General features: G+C 40.6%; 1 protein-coding gene across 2 annotated transcripts in view; it reads left to right on the top strand.

Annotated features, from left to right (window-relative positions):
• The window catches only part of LOC134575484 (bone marrow proteoglycan-like), a 121,006-nt gene extending 107,401 nt beyond the window's left edge, over positions 1 to 13,605 (top strand). The window contains exons 1-6 of one of the 2 annotated variants that reach the window (XM_063434795.1): positions 1,143 to 1,199; positions 1,281 to 1,343; positions 4,240 to 4,433; positions 5,272 to 5,406; positions 11,355 to 11,460; positions 11,948 to 13,605. In XM_063434795.1, coding sequence (XP_063290865.1) covers positions 1,286 to 1,343; positions 4,240 to 4,433; positions 5,272 to 5,406; positions 11,355 to 11,460; positions 11,948 to 12,012 — 558 coding nt within the window. In that variant the 5' untranslated portion in view covers positions 1,143 to 1,199; positions 1,281 to 1,285 and the 3' untranslated portion in view covers positions 12,013 to 13,605. Of the gene's footprint in view, positions 1 to 1,142; positions 1,200 to 1,280; positions 1,344 to 4,239; positions 4,434 to 5,271; positions 5,407 to 11,354; positions 11,461 to 11,947 lie in introns of those variants that run through there. The other variant, XM_063434796.1, reaches the window with a different exon arrangement.
• The last annotated feature ends 6,660 nt before the right edge of the window (positions 13,606 to 20,265 follow it).

Here is a 20,265-nt window from a genome sequence, read left to right as displayed (position 1 = left end):
CAGTCCCTCTAGGGAACTTTTATCAGGACATCACAAGACTGTGATGGCCACTCCAGAACCTTCACCTTTTTCTGCTGTACCGACTGGAGTGTCAACTTGGCCTTGTTCTTAGAGTCATTGTCATGCTGGAAAGTCCAAAAGTGTCCCATGCGCAGCCTTCATGCAGAAGAATGCATGAAGGCATGAATGCCAACAGTTACTAAAATAGCTGCCAGAGTGAAGGGCAGAACTTATATGATCCTAGCAATGGTGACTACCATAACAAATTCAAATTGATTGATTTTGATATGTGTATATGTGGATTTGATCATATTTTTTCTATTTTTTACATTTTATTTTATTTTTAACATACATGTAAATGTAGTTTAATATACATAGGGATTTGGGAAAGAGCGCAGGTAACTTTTTTTCTTTGGTTTTTACTGTATGTATTGGGGCTAATGTGTACTATGGTCGATGCTGCCGCCCAAGAGTAGTGGGATTTTGAGCGCAGGACTTGTTTTTTTTGTATTTGTATTCACTTTTATATCACACAACTATGTTACAATGCTGCCGCCTATCCAATGTGTTCCCTATTAAGGGTTAATAAGCATGTAGGGGTATATATAAAAAATACTCATCTCCGTCTCATTAGAGATCTCTTTGTCAGAAGCTCAAGTAAGCAAGGTAAATGGTTAGTGTAGCACCCACCTAAGAGGTTTGACTTGACATGGCAGGTGGGCATTCCCTCTAATGGCTATTGGAATAACCAAATAACCTCCATTTGTTTAAATATACATAGGGATTTGGGAAAGAGCGCAGGTAACTTTTGTTCTTTGTTTTTTATTTTATGTATTGGGGCTGATGTGTACTTGCTGCCGCTCAAGAGTAGTGGGAGTTTAAGCGCAGGCCTTGTTTTTTTGTATTTATATAAAGGTAGTACTCTGCACAAATATTCTTATCTGCAAATATAAAAAAGTATTATCTGCACAAATTCTTTCATGACAAAAGAGAATTTCTAAACTGCAGATATATTCTTTCAGATAAGATGAGTGAATGCACAATCTATTTCATAGTTGTAATTGTTCCTTTTCGATACTAAAACCTCAACTTCCCAAAATTGTTGTATAAAACCAATTGATAGTTACAGTTACTTGAAGACAAGCTGCTGTACTTTGGAAAAAGTCAAAATCACATTAATACAGAAACCGGCTGAGAAGGTCAGGAAAAATTATATCTCGGTTAATTTCGACTTCTTTCTTTATGGATATTGTTATAACAGTTTATCTTTTTTTTTTCAGCAAAGATGTTTACATTTCTGTTAATGCTGTTCTTGGTAGGTTCTATCTCTGCTCAAGATATTGGTGAGTTCCTAAGAAAATGTAATATTGGCTTTTTATTTTTACATGAGTGGGATTATTTACTAAAGTGTGGATTGTTGGGAATTCATAAGGAATTCAAAGTTATTTCCAAATGTTAGACCAACAAAATCTGATATAATTATATAGATGACTTGAAGAACTTTTGTAATTTGGCTATTTTGGCTTAAATGTGAAATTAACATTGAATTGATTTATAATTTCCAACAAATCACAATTTGATTAAGGATTTTAAGATTTATTTTTTACTAGAAACATAGAACATAGAAAGATAGAATGTGATGGCAGATAAGAACGGCCCATCTAGTCTGCCCAATATTTCGAAATACTTTTAATTAGTCCTTGGCCTTATCTTAAGTCTAGCATAGCCTTATGCCTATCCCACGCATGCTTAAACTCCCTCACTGTGTTAACCTCTACCACTTCAGCTGGAAGGCTATTCCATGCATCCACTACCCTCTCAGTAAAGTAATACTTCCTCAGGGCCGGCCTTAGGCAATTAGGCGCCCTGTGCGAAAAGTCTTCACGGCGCCCCACCCCCCTCTTCCTGCTCAGCTCCCTTCCGCGCCGCTTAATGAAGCCAGGAGCCGGAATATGACCTCAGTCTTGCTCCCGGCAACACTAAGCGCTGCCTATTTAGCCTGTGCGCCCCCTGCCTGTCTGCCCAGCAGCAACACTGGACTGCAGGTAAGAAATCCACTCCAGCTCTCCCAGGGAGGCTGGGTGGATTTAAAATAAAATTAAAAAAATATTAGATTGTGAGTGTTAGTGGAAATGTCTGTGTGTGTGTCTGTGAGTGTGTATGCCTAAGTGAATGTGTGTGTGTCTGTGAGTGAATGTGTGTGTGTCTGTGAGTGAATGTGTGTGTGTGTCTGTATGTCTGTAAGTGTGTAAGTGTGTGTGTCTGTAAGTGAATATGTGTTTGTCTGTAAGTGTTTATGTGTGTTTGTGTCTGTGAGTGAATGTGTGTGTCGGTCAGTGAGTGTGTATTTGTCGGTCAGTGGGGGCGTGCATCTTTCAGTGGGGGCGTGCATCTTTCAGTGGGGGCGTGCATCTTTCAGTGAGTGGGTGCGTCTGTCAGTGAGAGTGTGCATCTGTCAGTGTGTGTCCAAGTAATAGTGTGTGTATGTCCTTGTTTGTCAGTGTATATGAGAGTGTGCGTCTGTCAGTGAGTGAGAGTCTGTCAGTCAAAATGCGGCCTTGACAGGAAGGGCTGGGGGAAATTTAAACTCTGTTACAGGCATGTACACACACACACTCTGCTAAAGGCAGTCACACATACAGGCACAGGTACACACAATGGCACAGCTACAGCGACGCACACACAATTAGAGTCACACACAGACAGTCACACACACACAGACAGACAGTCACACACACACACACAGGCAGTCACACACACAGGCAGGCAGTCACACACAGACAGTCACACACAGACAGACAGTTACACACAGACAGACACAAACAGGCAGTCAGGCAGTCACACACACAGGCAGTCAGACAGTCACACACACACACACACACAGGCAGTCACACAGACAGACAGTCACACACACACAGACAGACAGTTATACACACACACAGGCAGGCAGTCACACACAGACAGTCACACACAGACAGACAGTTACACACAGACAGACACAAACAGGCAGTCAGACAGTCACACACACAGGCAGTCAGACAGTCACATACAGACAGACAGTTACACACAGACAGACACAAACAGGCAGTCAGACAGTCACACACACAGGCAGTCAGACAGACACACACACACAGGCAGTCACACACACAAGCAGGCAGTCACACAGACAGACAAGCACACACAGACAGACAGTCACACACACACAGACAGACAGTCACACACACACACACACTTACCTCTTTCCAGTGGATGCTGTTGGCTGATGGGGAAGCAGGGATTCCTTCCCTCTTCCTGTGCAGCAGGGGCTTTGAGAGGTATTAGCCCCGCCTCCGCCTCATGATAAGCTCCGCACCGCCGCTCGGTAAGCCCCGCCCCCTCTGCCGCGATTTTCTTTCTTTTTTTTACTAGACCCTGCTTAAGCTCCCCTGTCAGCCGGCCATGTGCGAGCTGTGTCGGCCACAGGGCGCCCCCTGCTCCATGGCGCCCTGTGAGACCACACAGCTCGCACACCCCTAAGGCCGGCCCTGTACTTCCTGATATTATTTTGAAACCTTTGCCCCTCTAATTTAAGACTATGTCTTCTAGTTATGGTAGTTCTTTTTTTTAAATATAGTCTCCTCCTTTACTGTGTTGATTATCTTTATATATTTAAATGTTTCTATCATATCCCCCAGTCTCGTCTTTCCTCCAAGCTATACATGTTAAGATCCTTTAACCTTTCCTGGTAAGTTTTATCCTGCAATCCATGAACCAGTTTAGTAGCCCTTCTCTGAACTCTCTCTAAAGTATCAATATCCTACTGGAGATACGGTCTCCAGTACTGCGTACAATACTCCAAGTGAGGTCTCACCAGTGTTCTGTACAATGGCATGAGCACTTCCCTCTTTCTACTGCTACCTCTCCCTATACAGCCAAGCCTTCTGCTAGCATTTCAAGCTGCTCTATTACATTGTCTGCCTACCTTTAAGTCATCTGAAATAATTACTCCTAAATTCCTTTCCTCAGATGTTGAGGTTAGTAGGGTATCAAATATCCTATACTCTGCCCTTGGGTTTTTACGTCCAAGGTGTATTATCTTGCACTTATCCACATTAGATGTCAGTTGCCACAGCTCTGACTATTTTTATAATTTTTCTAAATCATTTTCCATTTGGCGTATCCCTCCTGGAACAAATTTCAGTATCATCAGCAAAAAGAAAAGACATACCTTACCATCAAGGTAATAACTTTACCTTCTAGGGGAAGACTATGAGGAAGACTGTGATGCCAAAGAAAATATAGAGACTTCCCTTCTAAGTGAAGAAAATTCTGAAGAATGCCAAAATGTCTCCAATATAGCATTGGACACAACCGCATATCCCAAAATACATCCTGGGCATAGGAGATGGTACTACGTGTTCTTCAGCTTTTGTACTAACATTTATACAGCTCAGGTTAGTGTTTGCATCTTTGTCTTTAATTAACTATAATGTAATAAGGTAATCCTTTTAAGCTATGAAGTTATTTTATTTAATGTGATTTTTTAAATGGCTAACATACCTGAATTCAATATGTAGCCAAAGTTTTACTATTCAAAAATGGGAAATTCACTTTTAATTTCTAACAATTCACACTTTAGTGAATGACCCTTAAGCTATTCAAGATAAATATATTAAGTATCAACATACCTGTCATCCAAACAGAGATATGCAACCTATGCCAGTGAAATCATTGCGGGTTATATTTTTATCTGTACATTGGGACTTCCACCATTTTCTAACATTCTATGAGCAAGAACAGAGAACTTCTTCCATTTCAGCTCTTTGGCTAAGATCCTCCTAGTGTCTCAATTATGAACTTATAAAGCTTCTCATCTTGAAAGTGCAAATATTGTTCCCTAGCTTCCAAAATCTGGTGAAAAAAATATGGTGAAAAATAAAGAAAAATAATTAATGGAGAAAAGGGGAAAATAATAATAATAATAATAATATAGATAAACAAATATAGAAAACAGATAACATATAATAAAAATATTAAATAATAGATAACCAATGGCACTTACAAAATGGAAACACTTAATTTTATGGTAGCAGTTTGGGATTATTTTATACCAATTTGCACCTTTCATAATAACACACAATTATAATTTGTATTTCCTTCACTCTTCTCTCCATCTTCCTAATGAAAGCAAAGTTGGAATATTGGTTATATTCTGTCATGAAATCAGTAATGGTTTAATTTGTACGTGTGCATTGATTTGCAATAATTTCTTAATTACAATGTTGTTCACAGAAATGGTGCAGACACTACCATGGCAATCTCAGTTCTATCCACAACTTGAAAACCAATAATTACCTTGCTCATTTTGCAAGGCATATAAACAGATATGCGAAATTCGTCTGGATTGGTGTGAGGAGAAATGGATGGGTAAGTAGAATCTAATTACATGATTTAACATGAAGTACTAAATAGTACATTGTTGGGAATTCACAGAGGAAATGAAAATTCAAAACCAAAATTGTGTAGATGTATTGTACAGTTTCCCTGTTTAGCTATGTTGGCCAAAATGTGCAATTCTCTTGTCAATTGCCGAATATTGCTGTTTAGTGATTTAAAATAGATTTAATTCCTAAGTAGTCAAGCCATTTTTGAACAGCTAACTTCTTACCTGAGGTCCACCAGATATCTCTCTTAACCTCCACTACTAACACCTTGCCGTGATCAGTTATTGGTTTTCAAGTTGAACGCTCTAAGCTCTGAGTCAAATATAAGGCTTGAATTTCCTTTTTTTACATTGAAATTTGCCAGATTGTTACGTTGCCTTTGAGACCGTATGGTAGCCCAGGAATGAGAATTACCCCCATGATGGCATACCATTTGCAAAAGTAGCGTTCAATTTAGTTTTTGCTTTTTTAACCCACAACAAATATGAAAGCTAACTTTGGCCAGTGTTTGTGACTAAGTGGCTACTAAAAAAGACTAGACATACCCCATTTGTAATACCTTGGGTTGTCTACTTTTGCAAATGGTATGCCATTATGAGGATACATTTCATTCCTGGGCTACCATATGCTCTCAGAGGCAACATAACCAGTCTGGCAAATTTCAATGTGTGTATACTGAAAAATGTTATGTGCTATATTTGACCCTGTGCCTTTCCAAAACACCATTAAAAATCATTGTTTAGTACATTTACCTCAAATAAAAACTTGCATGCATTCAATTATGCATTTTTTCATTGGGGTATATAAAAAACAGCTTGAAAAACCTGCAGTTCTCTTGTCTGCTGCCTTTGAAGGTCAACTGCTCTGAGCACTTACTGCCTCTTGAGTTTAGCTCTACTGAGCTAAACAAATCCGGAAATACCATTACCTTTTGTCTGCTTGAAAGCCAGAGAGGTAAACCATTTTTAATTCATAAGTGTCAATTTATATTAATATCTTCACTTTTTACAAAATGAAAAAAAGAGGACAAAATCTTCACACAGAAAGCTATGTAGCAAGATCAGGTGTTTTACGCGTCTAGTGTGTCCCTTTAGTATATTAAATTGATGCACTAAAAATCAGACTTTAGATATTGTGCCTATGCGGTCCAGTTACAGTGAGAGAAAAAAGTATTTGATCCCCTGCTGATTTTGAATGTTTGCCCACTGACAAAGAAATGATTTGTCAGTAATTTTAATGGTAGGTGTATTTTAACAGGGAAAGACAGAATAACAAAAAAAAATAAAAAAATCCAGAAAAACGCATGTCAAAAAAGTTATAAATTGATTTGCATGTCACTCAGTGAAATAAGTATTTGACCCCTTCGAATTAGTACTTGGTGGCAAAACTCTTCAGACGTTTCTTGAAGTTCGCCACCAGGTTTGCACACATCTCAGGAGGGTTTTTGTCCCACTCCTCTTTGCAGATCCTCTCCACATCATTAAGGTTTTCGAGGCTGATGCTTGGCAACTCGAACCTTTAGCTCCCTCCACAGACTTTCTATGGGATTAAGGCCTGGAGACTGGCTAGGCCACTCCAGGACCTTAATGTGCTTCTTCTTGAGCCACTCCTTTGTTGCCTTGGCTGTGTGTTTTGGGTCATTGTCATGCCGGAATACACATCCATGACCCATTTTCCATTCCCTGGCTGAGGGAAGGAGGTTCTCACCCAAGATTTGACGGTACATGGTCCCATCCATCGTCCCTTTGATGCAGTGCAGTTGTCCTGTCCCCTTAGCAGAAAAACACCCCCAAAGCATAATGTTTCCACCTCCATGTTTGATGGTGAGGATGGTGTTCTTGGGATCAATATTCCTCCTCCTCCAAACACGGCGAGTTGAGTTGATGCCAAAGAGCTTGATTTTGGTTTCATCTGACCACAACACTTTCACCCAGTTCTCCTCTTAATCATTCAGATGTTTATTGGCAAACTTCAGATGGGCATGTACAGGTGCTTTCTTGAGCAGGGGGACCTTGCAGGCGCTGCAGAATTTCAGTCCTTCCTGGCATAGTGTGTTACCAATTGTTTTCTTGGTGACTATGGTCCCAGCTGCCTTGAGATCATTAACAAGATCCTCCCATGTAGTTCTGGGTTGATTCCTCACTGTTCTTATGATTATTGAAACTCCACGGGGTGAGATCTTGCATGGAGCACCAGACCGAGGGAGACTGACAGTTATTTTGTGTTTCTTCCATTTCCGAATAATCGCACCAACTGTTGTCACCTTCTCACCAAGCTGCTTGGCGATGATCTTATTGCCCATTCTGGCCTTGTGTAGGTCTACAATCTTGTCTCTGACATCCTTGGACAGCTCTTTGGTCGTGGCCATGGTGGAGTGTTTGGAATCTGGTGATTGATTGCTTTTGTGTTCAGGTGTTTTTATACAGGTATCGAGCTGAGATTAGGAGCACTCCCTTAAAAGAGTGCTCCTAATCTCAGCTCTTTAACAGTATAAAAGACACATGGGAGCCAGAAATCTTGCTGATGATAGGGTATCAAATACTTATTTCACTCATTGACATGCAAATCAATTTAGAATTTTTTTGACATGCGTTTTTCTGGATTTTTTTTTTTGTTATTCTGTCTCTCACTGTTAAAATACACCTTAAAATTATAGACTGACCATTTCTTTGTCAGTGAACAAACGTTCAAAATTAGCAGGGGATCAAATACTTTCTTCCCTCACTGTAACCAAATTGTTAAATATTCATTGTTGAGTAATTTCTGGCTGACATGCTGTGTGTTTGCTCAATTGTACATCAATAATAATCATTTCAGATTTGTGCCCTAATTTAATATCTTTGGTTAAGCTTTTTAAATGATTTTTTTTTACAAAATTCACCTTTAACCCCTTAAAGACCAAACTTCTGGAATAAAAGGGAATCATGACATGTCACACATGTCATGTGTCCTTAAGGGGTTAAAATCTATTTACATTTTTGTAGATAAATCATTTGAAAAGTTGATCCAAAATATTAAATCATTTGATAAAGATTATCCAAAAATATTAAATCAAGGTCAATGTACCATTTAAAATCATAGTGATAGGAGAAAGAGTTAGATAGCTTAAAATCAATGCTAGCATGATAAGGTATGCTGTATTAGTTATGATGCTAAGAATAATACAAAAACAGAAACAAATTTAAGATATAGCAAACCCAGTGCAGCTAAAAATCACCCAAGTGCTTAGTCACTGAAACACGTAATACATATGTAAAATTAGAAATAAGGTGATTGCGCACACAATGAGCAAAAACATAAAAAAAAAAATCATAGGGTAATATGTATAAATAAATGAGTAACAAGATAACTTGGAACACTCATAAGTTTTAGAGCCCACTCTAAACTATGCAGGCATTTCATAAATTTTATGATGATGTCGTGTAGAAGGTTTCACCACCAGGCCCACCCAAAAGCAGCAATTTTCCTCTGTTTGTAAGTCAGGAACCAGGTAAGTATATTAATATTAAGATTTTGCTATAACAATTAAGATAAAATAGCACAACGCTGATGCGAGACTGAAGGGGTGGAGTTACTGGAGTGTAAGGACACAAGGAAATACGTACCTACTAGCTGACATGAGGCAATGTACTTCCGAGACTGGTAATAGGCGTGTGGCCATCTTAGGAAGGTTGAGTGCGCTTTTGATGCTATGGATACTAGAAATTCTCCATATTGGATGGGGTGGAATGTGAGGATCCTTAGCCCATAGTAGGATAAGAGCAGAAATTAGGTTAACTATTACACCTGTAATAATTTAAGTATTTAGGGGGGGGAAAAGGGATGTATCTCCTTATGTTTTTTTAATGCACCTGAGGAAGACCTATGTTTATGGTCAAATGCGTTGTGCTATTTTATCTTATTTGTTACAGTAAAATCTTAAAGGACCACTATAGTGCCAGGAAAAATTACTTGTTTTCCTGGCACTATAGTACCCTGAGGGTGCCCACACCCTCAGGGACCCCCTCCCGCCAGGCTGGATGAAGAGTAAAGGGTTAAAACTTACCTTAATTCCAGCGCCGGGCGGGGAACTCTCCTTCTCCTCTCCGCCTCCGATCCTCCCTTTCGGCTGAATGCGCATGCGTGGCAAGAGCTGTGCGCGCATTCAGCCGGTCGCATAGGAAAGCATTTACAATGCTTTCCTATGGACGCTTGCTTGCTCTCACTGTGATTTTCACAGTGAGAAACACGCAAGCGCCTCTAGCGGCTGTCAGTGAGACAGCCACTAGAGGATTTGGAGGCTGGATTAACCCTATTATAAACATAGCAGTTTCTCTGAAACTGCTATGTTTATAAAAAAAAGGGTTAATCCTAGAGGGACCTGGCACCCAGACCACTTCATTAAGCTGAAGTGGTCTGGGTGCCTAGAGTGGTCCTTTAATTTTGAATATACTTACCTGGTTCCTGACTTCCAAACAGAGGAACATTGCTGCTTTTGGGTGGACCTGGTGGTAAAACCTTCTACACAACATCATCATCATAAATAAATAAACTATTTAATAGAATACTCTAAGCATCATAACCAAAGAAGCAAAATAATATTTAAAGGCACCCTATACATCAGGGATATGCAAAAAGCTTAACTCCGGTTGTTTGAGAACAAGACTAGTAGAAATCCAATCAGCATGGGCACACAACAGCTTCTTAATATCCAAGCAGCTTTATTGGTTCAAGAGAAAAACAAGTGACAAAATTTTGGTCTCACCATGAGACCTTTGTCAAGACTAAGAACTAAAAGTTTAGGTAGGCTAGTATTCCCAAAGGGATCTAGCAGGGGTGTGTCTGGTACACCCTGACAGGGGGTAACCCTTACTAATGTATATGAACTGTCAAGTAAAATGATCCCAGGAGGAAAAAACCCCAGGGGTCATAAGTTAGGGAGTCCCTTAGAATATTACGTTTGTGTATATTAAAACGTAACTTTTATTAATCACTCTAATAATACATTTGTGAAACCCATGTGGGTGATGGTGAAGCTTAAGAAACAAAGAAAAACAAAGGACAGGCTATCTAAACAGATTAAGAACTAGACTTATGCATTTGTATTCAGACAATCAGCAAATGTCTGAATCAAACAATGAATGGATCACGCAACAGATGTAATTCTTCCATGTGATTTATTCGTCCATTGATTCAGACGACGCTCTCATCAATTGCATCACAGAAAGGGGAGGAGAAAAGAAAGTGAGCGGATTTAGGACTCAATTTAATATTTGTGGATAAACTTTTCAAATTCACAAAAGCTGGCCTTGATCTAATGAGCTTTCTAAATGAATCCAGTTCAAAAACATTCTGAATGATTTATCTGCCAAAATCCCCATGGAACTCAATGGTGACTGTAGATAAATAATTTAGAAAGTGTTTCTTCCAGATTGGAATCATTTGGAAAGCTTAACCAAAAATATGAAATTGAGGCTTAAATCGAGTCCTTTGTAAGTATATTTACCTACATATACTTTGAACTCGATTTAACAAGCTTTCCAAATTATTGAATACTGATCAAAGGTTGCCTCTTTTTACAGAGGAGTGTGTATAACAAAAGTGCTCAAAAAAGTCAGAAAGTGATTTACAGGCAGCTCAATACACTGGTGTGGCAATATCCTCTATTCCACTGATTTATCTACAAAGTCATTATTAAAGTCTTTAATTTCTGTAGACAAATAATTTGGTAAGTTTTTCTAACAGTTTTGAATCATTTGGAAAATGTATTTAATTGAGGTCTTTGTGTCCAATATTAACAAAAATATGCAAAGAGGTCAACTTAACCATAAAAAAATGGCAGTATTCACTGTAACCTGTTATAGGTGCTGTTGCAATAGGATTTGACATGATCCATTGTGCATTATTTTACCATTAATGTATTTCTCTATTGCCCATCTCCCTTCTTCTCAGACATGTCCACTCAGAAACATAGATGGCAGTCGACTGGATTACACCAATTGGGCATATGGGAACCCAAAGAATTATCTCCATCGGTGCACTGCCCTCAATATTTACAGTAAGTAAAAGAACACAAATAAAATAAAGAATGAAGCACTGGTACATATATTAATTATTAGTATAAACATTGTATTGTGGAGATTATAGGTACAAATGGTGAAGTTGGAAGAAATGTCCCTCTCAGCAATTTTTTTCTGCTCAGCTACTTTGGCCTACAATTTGCAATCACCTGTGAAACTACAGTGCACTGAAGTAGTTGTGGTGCGTGGTGTGTTCCTTTAAAGTATTTCTTTAAAATGAATGCTATTGTAATAACTAGCCATTTGAAATATAAATGTACATGTAAATTTGCATCTTTCTGTATTAATTTGTACATTAAGAAGCTATAACACATGTAATCTTTTATTTTAATAATAATAATAATACAATGACAGCTCTCATTCAATCTATTTTATCTATATTTGTAATATATTATATTTTATGTGGCATCACATCACACTGTTATTGAGACTCTTATTTTCTTTTTCTTTTTTTTTTTTTTACAGATGGAAAATGGTACTCTTTCCATTGCTGTACTCGACTGCCATTTATGTGCACTGTTCACTATTAACAATGTTCTAAAATTGCTTGCAACGCCGTCTTCTCTACATTGGTGTTCGGAGATTTTGTTTATACAATGCTATAAGCACATTCCCCAAAAAGTTGAATACAATGATTTATGATGTGTGTCCCTCACTTGGTTGGTAGTTTTTTGTGTGTTTAGATAACTATGCTTGTGCAGGACATTCTGAAAGAGCTGCCAAGCAGTATGACAAGCCATCAAAATGTCCTGCTTTTTTGGCAATAGTCCTTATTTTGGGGTCCTGTCCTTCCTCCCGATTTAGTTCCTTATGTCCCACAGTTCAACACAAATACATTATTAGCTGCACCCGCGCAGAGTGCTTCAGCGGCATTCTCTTCAATGTCCTATATGTAGGGAAGCAGTTAGGAGGCTCTCTGTCAGTTTGACGTATTTGATGCCAGGCTGACATGCCACTTCAAGGTAGTATCCACCCATTGTGGGCATCACCAGTAACACACGTTGCATTATTAGTGGCATCCCCTGAAGGCTAAATACAAACCTCCTAATATTGGTTCCAAAGCCATACCTCGCAAAGTATGGTATGTGGCATTATAGGCTTATTGACACTTGTTCTAGGTTCATGGCAACATTCAGTTAAAGGGACATTCTGGGCACCAATACAACTTACATGTATTTGATATATTGTATCCTCATTAACATGCTGTTTTATTTGTACATGCTCAAATCTTTATAATTTTTGCACACCCCAGAGTGCTGCAAAATGAGCCTGCCTCCTTAGCCACACTCCCTACATGCCAGAAAATATAAACAAAAGTATGTAAATAGTCTTAGCCCTAACAGCACTGAGTGAGCGGCTTTTAATTGAAAACCGGCTGTAGAAAGTCAGAGAAACTACATACAGGTAATGATATCCTTACTACATGCCTCTCTGGGTGTCCTCTCCTTCTAATGTAGGTTGTTTAAATCATTAAGTGCTGTCAGTAGCCAAGCCGTGTGCATGCTTTTTGATAAAGAAGTATTTTCCTGGATAGTGGGGGTGTAGGCAAAGAGGCACAAGTAATGTTCAAAATATTTATTTAAGCAAAAAATACAGCACATTAATGTGGCCAAAACCTCAAAAAGTAGTATTAGTGTCTGGAGTGTCCCTTGAAACATAACATTTCTAATTACTCCCAGGCAGCTGAATTATGTGACTCACAAAAACATTATTTTGAAATTATTGGTGTCCCATCATCCCTTGGACACCAAGTAACTGTCCCCAGCAAGTGCAATGCAAGCAGTTCAAAGGCACCAACAGCTCTCAGTCAGCCTGGAGTGTATTCATGCCAGACGCGTATGCTTCATCTTTGGGTGTCCCTGTCCATTTCTAGGCAGGACTGCCCATTTTGGGCATTGCCAGTGATCTAAGTGGTGTTACTGGCAACGCCCCTTTAGGCCTCTACACCTCCTGTCTTGAGTTTATAAGTGCTAATGTTAGGAGTCATGCTGATGTATATGGATACCTGTGCTGTCAGTTTCTGCTTGCAAAAAGACCATGTCTGAGAACTCTGTAAATGAGCTGAGATTTGTATGAACATAAATGCTTTACCAATGCACTATTAAAAATTCATGCAACAACTCCTCGGTTGTGGAACGAAATTTCCTTTATAGCTTAATTCACAGAAATCCTCTTAAGGGAACAAAATTGCATGATTGTATTTTAGTAATAATCAGTTGTGTTCTAGGACTGCACCATTATCCTGTTGGTTTATTTTGTTGACTTTAGTTATTAAACTCAAGTTAATATGGTACTAGAAGCATAATGCACAGGAATGAACACTCTTGCGAGTCAGTTTATTTAAATCTAGTGATGGGTTCAGTCATATCTTCATTAGAGGCAAAATATGAAGGTAGACATTATTCCTATTTATAATACAGATTTAAACTAATGCTTTAAACAATAATACACGGAACAAAATTATAAACGCAACACTTTTGTTTTTGCCCCTATTTTTCATGAGCTGAAGTCAAAGATCTAAGACTTTTTCTATGTACATATTCTCTCAAATATTGTTCACAAATCTGTCTAAGTCTGTTTTAGTGAGCACTTCTCCTTTGCCAAGATAATTCATCCACGTCACAGGTGTGGCATATCAAGATTAGACAGCATGATTATTGCATAGGTGTGCAGCTTTATCACACAGCACAATGCCACAGATGTTGCAAGTTTTGAGGGAGCGTGCAATTGGCATGCTGACTGCAGGAATGTCCACCAGAGCAGTTGTCCGTGAATTGAATGTTAATTTCTCTCCATCATCAAAGGCGTCTCAAAGAATTTGGCAGTACAATCAACTGGCCTCACAACCGCAGACCACGTGTAACCACACCAGCCCAGGACCTCCACATCAAGCTTCTTCATCTTCAAGATCGTCTGAGACCAGCCACCCGGACAGCTGCTGCAACAATCGGTTTGCATAACCAAAGAATTTCTGCACAAACTGTCAGAAACCATCTCAGGGAAGCTCATCTTCCTCACCGTGGTCTCGACCTGACTGCAGTTCATCGTCGTAACTGACTTGAGTGGGCAAATGCTCCCATTCAATGGTGTCTGGCAATTTGGAGAGGTGTTCTCATCACAGATGAATCCCGTTTTTCACTGTACAGGGCAGATGGCACACAGTGTGTTTGGCATTGTGTGGGTGAGCTGTTTGCTGATGTCAACGTTGTGGATAGAGTGGCCCATGGTGACAGTGGGATTATGGTATGGGCAGTCGTATGTTATGGACAACGAACACCGGTGCATTTTATTGATGGCATTTTGAATGCACAGAGATACCGTGACGCGATCCTAAGGCCCATTGTTGTGCCATTCATCCACGACCATCACCTCATGTTGCAGCATGATAATGCACAGCCCCATGTTGCAAGGATCTGTACACAATTCCTGGAAGCTGAAAACATCCCAGTTCTTTCATGGCCAGTCAGCATACTCACCAGACATGTCACCCATTGAGCATGTTTGGGATGCTCTGGATCGGCGTATATGACAGCGTGTTTCAGGTCCTGACAATATCCAGCAACTTCGCACAGCCATTGGAGAGGAGTGGACCAACATTCCACAGGCCACAATCAACAACCTATTCAACTCTATGCAAACGAGATGTGTTGCACTGTGTGAGGCAAATGGTGGTCACACCAGATACTGACCGGTCTCTGCACCCTCTGGACCACCCCGCATTCCCCCAATACAGTAAAACTGTCCATTTTAGAGTGGCCTTTTATTGTGGGCAGCCTAAGGCACACCTGTGCAATAATCAAGCTGTCTAATCAGACTCTTGATATGCCACACCTGTGAGGTGAATGCATTATCTCGTCAAAGGAGAAGTGCTCACTAACACAGATTTGTGAACAACATTTGGGAGAAATAGGCCTTTTGTGTACATAGAAAAAGTCTTAGATTTTTGAGTTCAACTCATGAAAAATGGGGGAAAAACAAGTTTTGCGTTTATAATTTTGTTCAGTGTATATGCAAAAAAAGTAAATATGTAGAATCCACAAAATCTACCTTGAAAATATAATCATCAGTGCACTGTTTAATTTGTCTGACTGCATCTGCAGATAGATCAGTCCTTCAACAAACTCTTACCAATAATCTCTAAAATCAACACAACAAGGAAAACAAGAAAAACTACCCTCAACCTCAACACTGGGACATAACCCAAATATTTCTAATAGAACTGAATAAAATACAGTAAATGTATAAAGTATGAGGAGAGAATATAAGTAAAACTTACAAAAGGAACAAAGTTTCAGGGTGAAGAATGAAACAGTGTGTCAGAGTACAAGTACAGAATTGTACACTTGATGGCAGTGAAATCCTAGATATAGAGAAGTTAGTTATCTTGACTCTGAATGTAGGTAAGGAATAGTGCTATCGCCAACATAAAATTTTCCGTTCGCGAACGGCGAACGCGAACTTCCGCAAATGTTCGCAACCGGGCGAACCGCCATAGACTTCAATAGGTAGGTGAATTTTAAAACCCACAGGGACTCTTTCTGGCCACAATAGTGATGGAAAAGTTGTTTCAAGGGGACTAACACCTGGACAGTGGCATGCCGGAGGGGCATCCATGGCAAAACTCCCATGGAAAATTACACAGTTGATGCAGAGTCTGGTTTTAATCCATAAAGGGCATAAATCACCTAACATTCCTAAATTGTTTGGAATAACGTGCTTTAAAACATCAGGTATGATGTTGTATCGATCAGGTAGTGTAAGGGTAACACCCGCTTCACAGTGACAGAGCAAACTCCCAGTTTAATGCACCGCAAACAACCGCAAACAGTCCATTTGCACAACCGCAAACTCTCCATTTGCACAAGGTTGGATACCAAGCTAGCCATGTCCCGTTCCTTGTCCTCACTGATGTCATTGAAGGTCTCTTCCTCCACCCAGCCACGTACAACATCAAGGGTCCCCGAAAGGTGACAACAAGCCCCCTTTATTTCTTTTTTAAATGTACACTACTGTTACACCAGATATGAGTTGCACTGTTGTGACACTGTGCCCTGGCAGGCCCTGAAACGCACACGTGTGAAGGAAACTGATTGCTATTATATTACAGTCAAAAAAGTTTTTTTTGTTTTTTTTAAATGCAAGCTATTGTGACACCAGATATGAGTGGTGGCACTGGGCAAGTGGGCACAGTATACGCTGTGAGCCTGACACACACGCTGGCAGGCAGGCAACTGCAATTAGATTACACAGAAGAAAAAAAAAAGCAGACTGATGTTCTAGCCCTAAAAAGGGCTTTTTGGGGTGCTGTCCTTACAGCAGAGATCAGATGAGTCCTTCAGGACTGTAGTGGACACTGAATACACTAGCCTAGCTATCGATTTCCCTATTAAATCAGCAGCAGCTACACTGTCCCTCCTCTCACTAAGAATGCAGCTTCCGGGGGGCAGGGCCCAGCTGTCATGGAGGAAAGACGCACTTCGTGTGAGCTCCCTCAATATCTCACTTTAAGCAGCTATCAACAAGCGAATTTCACCCCAGAAGGGGATGACCCAGCAATGTTGCTCCTACCTGACCGACCTGACATGCTTAATAGTGTTCAGCAACTCGACAGAGTCTTACTTACCTCCGCGTGGCAAGTGTGGCCTGGTGCTCAACGGGCGGGAGAGGCGGGCGATCTCCCGATCCTGGGATGCCCAGGAGCAGCTACTTCCCGCCAGGAGCTCCGTTACCCCCCCCCCCTCGGACCAGTGGGGGTTACCCCGGTCCACCCCTGAGAGGCTGTCTTGAGCTAATGGATGCACAGAGCACAGGTGCCCAGGCTGACATACTCATCTGCGACTCTCTCTTTAATCAATTTTGGAAGCAAAGAACAAGCAGGAAGCCCCAACAAGCTCCACCACAGCGAACTATTCGGGACATCTCTAGTCAGGATAGATGCCTCTGGAATGGGAGGTACGGGTTGAGATGGTACGCATACCAGTGTCTCAGGGGCCAAATAAGCATTTCTGGACAAAAGTGTCTGATGGGCCTGGGCAATCTGGTCCATACGGTGATCCTGTTCTTAAAATCTTGCCTCATAGGAGGCCATTTGCAGTCCTAAACTTGCAGGGCCCATGGTCCTATCATAATGTCATGATGTAATACCCCAACACGCAGAGTATAGGATAGCAAGGGACAAGACTAGGATATAACTTATTACCTGGACTTAGAATGGCCAGACTAAACGTCAGACAGAGATAAAGCATAATCAGAAATGAGACGAAGTCATGGTAACAGAGAGACTACGAAAACGAGAACAAGCCAGAGTCAGGTAGATGGTAATCAGTCACACGGGCAAACAAGACAGGAAAGGTTTAAAGATAAATTCAGAGTCAAGAACAAAGCCATGGTCAATACCAAAATAAACAAAATAGATCAAGGAACACACTAAAGGGTACTGACACAGAAACCACGATAAGACAAAGTGGATAGGGCTAGGGAAGTTTAAATATCTTTTAACATTTGATTAGCCCACGTCATGCCTACGCCCCCAAAATGTTCATGTGTGGGGGTGCTGGAATGACGTGGGCCAATGGGAGCCTGAATCAACTTTTGGCTCCCACTGCCCCTTTAAGAGCGAGCTCGTGACTCGAGCCGTGCTCCTAGTGCCAGGCGGGCCACGTGACTGATCACTGCGGTCAGTGCACGCGGCTAAGTCAGAAGAGGAGATCAAGCCGCATGCGGGCAAAACGCGAACAAGCTATGTTCGCCAGGAACTATTCGCCAGCGAACCGTTCGGGACATCACTAGTAAGGAACATTATAGGCACCCAGACGAAATCAGTTAATTGAAGTGGTCTGGGTGCAGTGTCCTTGCCCTCTTAGCCCCCCTGTTGGAAGGGCCTAATGCATACTATTGCTTGCCGCGCATGCACATTAGCGTCCCCCGTCCCTCCCTCTCCAATGTACTTACTGAACGCCGCATTCCCCCGCCAGCGATCGGTCTTCTTCTTTGGGGGGGACTCTCTGGACTGAGCCCAGAGAGTCCCCCCTCTCCAATTTAGAACCCCCAGAGGCCATGTGACCGCTCTAAAAGAGCAGTCACATGCCCCCCTTAGGTGTCCATAGTGCTGCCAGCAGGGGGACTGCCTGAACTGACGTGTAACAGATTTTGGGGGTCAAAGTTTGAAAAAGTGTGTTTTTTAAAAAAAATATTTTTTCATTATATTTTATATTTGTTTTTATAGTAAATTATATGATATGATGGAAATAATGGTATCTTTAGAAATACCATTTAATGGCGAGAAAAACAGTATATAATATGTCAATGAGTAAGAGGAAAATTACAGTTAAACATTGGTCCTTAACGGTAAGAAAATTGAAAAATGGTCTGGTCACTAAGGAGTTAAGAGCCCGTTGTGCCTGGTCCTGAAAATTATGATGGGCCTAATTATAGAATCCTACCAACAAAAAACTGTGAATCTGGTAGGGGTGATGCTGGAGGGAAGCTAATAGGATGCTTTTTATGAGAATATACATACCTCTCGTTTTTAATCTCTTGCTTTCATATCTCAACCAAATCCATACTCCTAAAAATATTTTCCAGTGGGAAGTTGGTGTGCAGGATAAAAGGAGGTGAGCCAGTGACGCTAATTATGTCACCACTACTGCCCAAAAGGGCAGACCCACCTGGAATGCATGGCAGGCTGCCTGACAATCTCGTAGGCCCTTCTATCAAAGGAGTGTCAGCACTCTGAGCTTGGCACAAACACGTCTAATGATGTGCTCACTATATGCTTTCTGGAGACAGGTCAGGCCTTCTGGGGAAATTGTGTGAAGTGTTCTTGCCTCCACCAGTAGTCTACAACTGGAGTGGGCGGAGTAACTGGGTGGAGTGGATTGATAAACTGTTGTGTGGTTGGAGTGGCTGGAGTAACTGTGGAAAGGTTGGAGTGAGGTTCACTTACTCTACAGCAAGGGCAGAGAAGAGCGGTTAAAAACAAACTGCTCCAAATTGCTCAATAAGAATAAAAATATATATGTGAGATAATAGTAAGTGGTCTTGCCATGTAGGGATGTAAATGTACCAATTTATATCAAAACGTTCAGCTATCCCTGATGCCACTGTGATGTTGTGTACAAATCAGTCAATAATTCCTGTATAACGAAGTACTCACTTTATTAATACATATATAACAGCTAGAGTTGAGCGAACCTGAACTGAAAAGTTTGGGTTCGTACTGAACATTACGTTTTTTGGACCCCGGACCCGAACATATCATAGTTACATAGTTACATAGCTGAAAAGAGACTTGCGTCCATCAAGTTCAGCCTTCCTCACATATGTTTTTGCTGTTGATCCAAAAGAAGGCAAAAAACCTAGTCTGAAGCGCTTCCAATTGTGCCACAAACTAGGGAAAAAATCCTTCTTGACCCCAAAATAGCAGTCAGGTGTCTCCTTGGATCAAGCAGCTATTACCCAACTAATTAGAAATTATATCCCTGTATGTTATGTTTTTGTAAGTATTTATCCAATTGCAGTTTAAACATCTGTAATGACTCTGACAAAACCACCTCTTCAGGCAGAGAATTCCATATCCTTCTTGCTCTTACTGTAAAAAAAACCTTTTCTTTGCCTTAGATGAAATCTCCTTTCTTCCAGCCTAAATGTATGACCTTGTGTCCTATGTATAGCCCTGTTTATGAATAGATTTCCACATAAAGGTTTGTACTGGCCCCGAATATATTTGTATAAAGTTATCATATCCCCCCTCAGGTGCCGTTTTTCCAAACTAAACAGATTAC

The sequence above is a fragment of the Pelobates fuscus genome, chromosome 10, assembly GCF_036172605.1.
Source record: "Pelobates fuscus isolate aPelFus1 chromosome 10, aPelFus1.pri, whole genome shotgun sequence".
Taxonomy (NCBI): Eukaryota; Metazoa; Chordata; class Amphibia; order Anura; family Pelobatidae; genus Pelobates; species Pelobates fuscus.
This window is presented reverse-complemented; position numbering and strand designations above follow the sequence as displayed.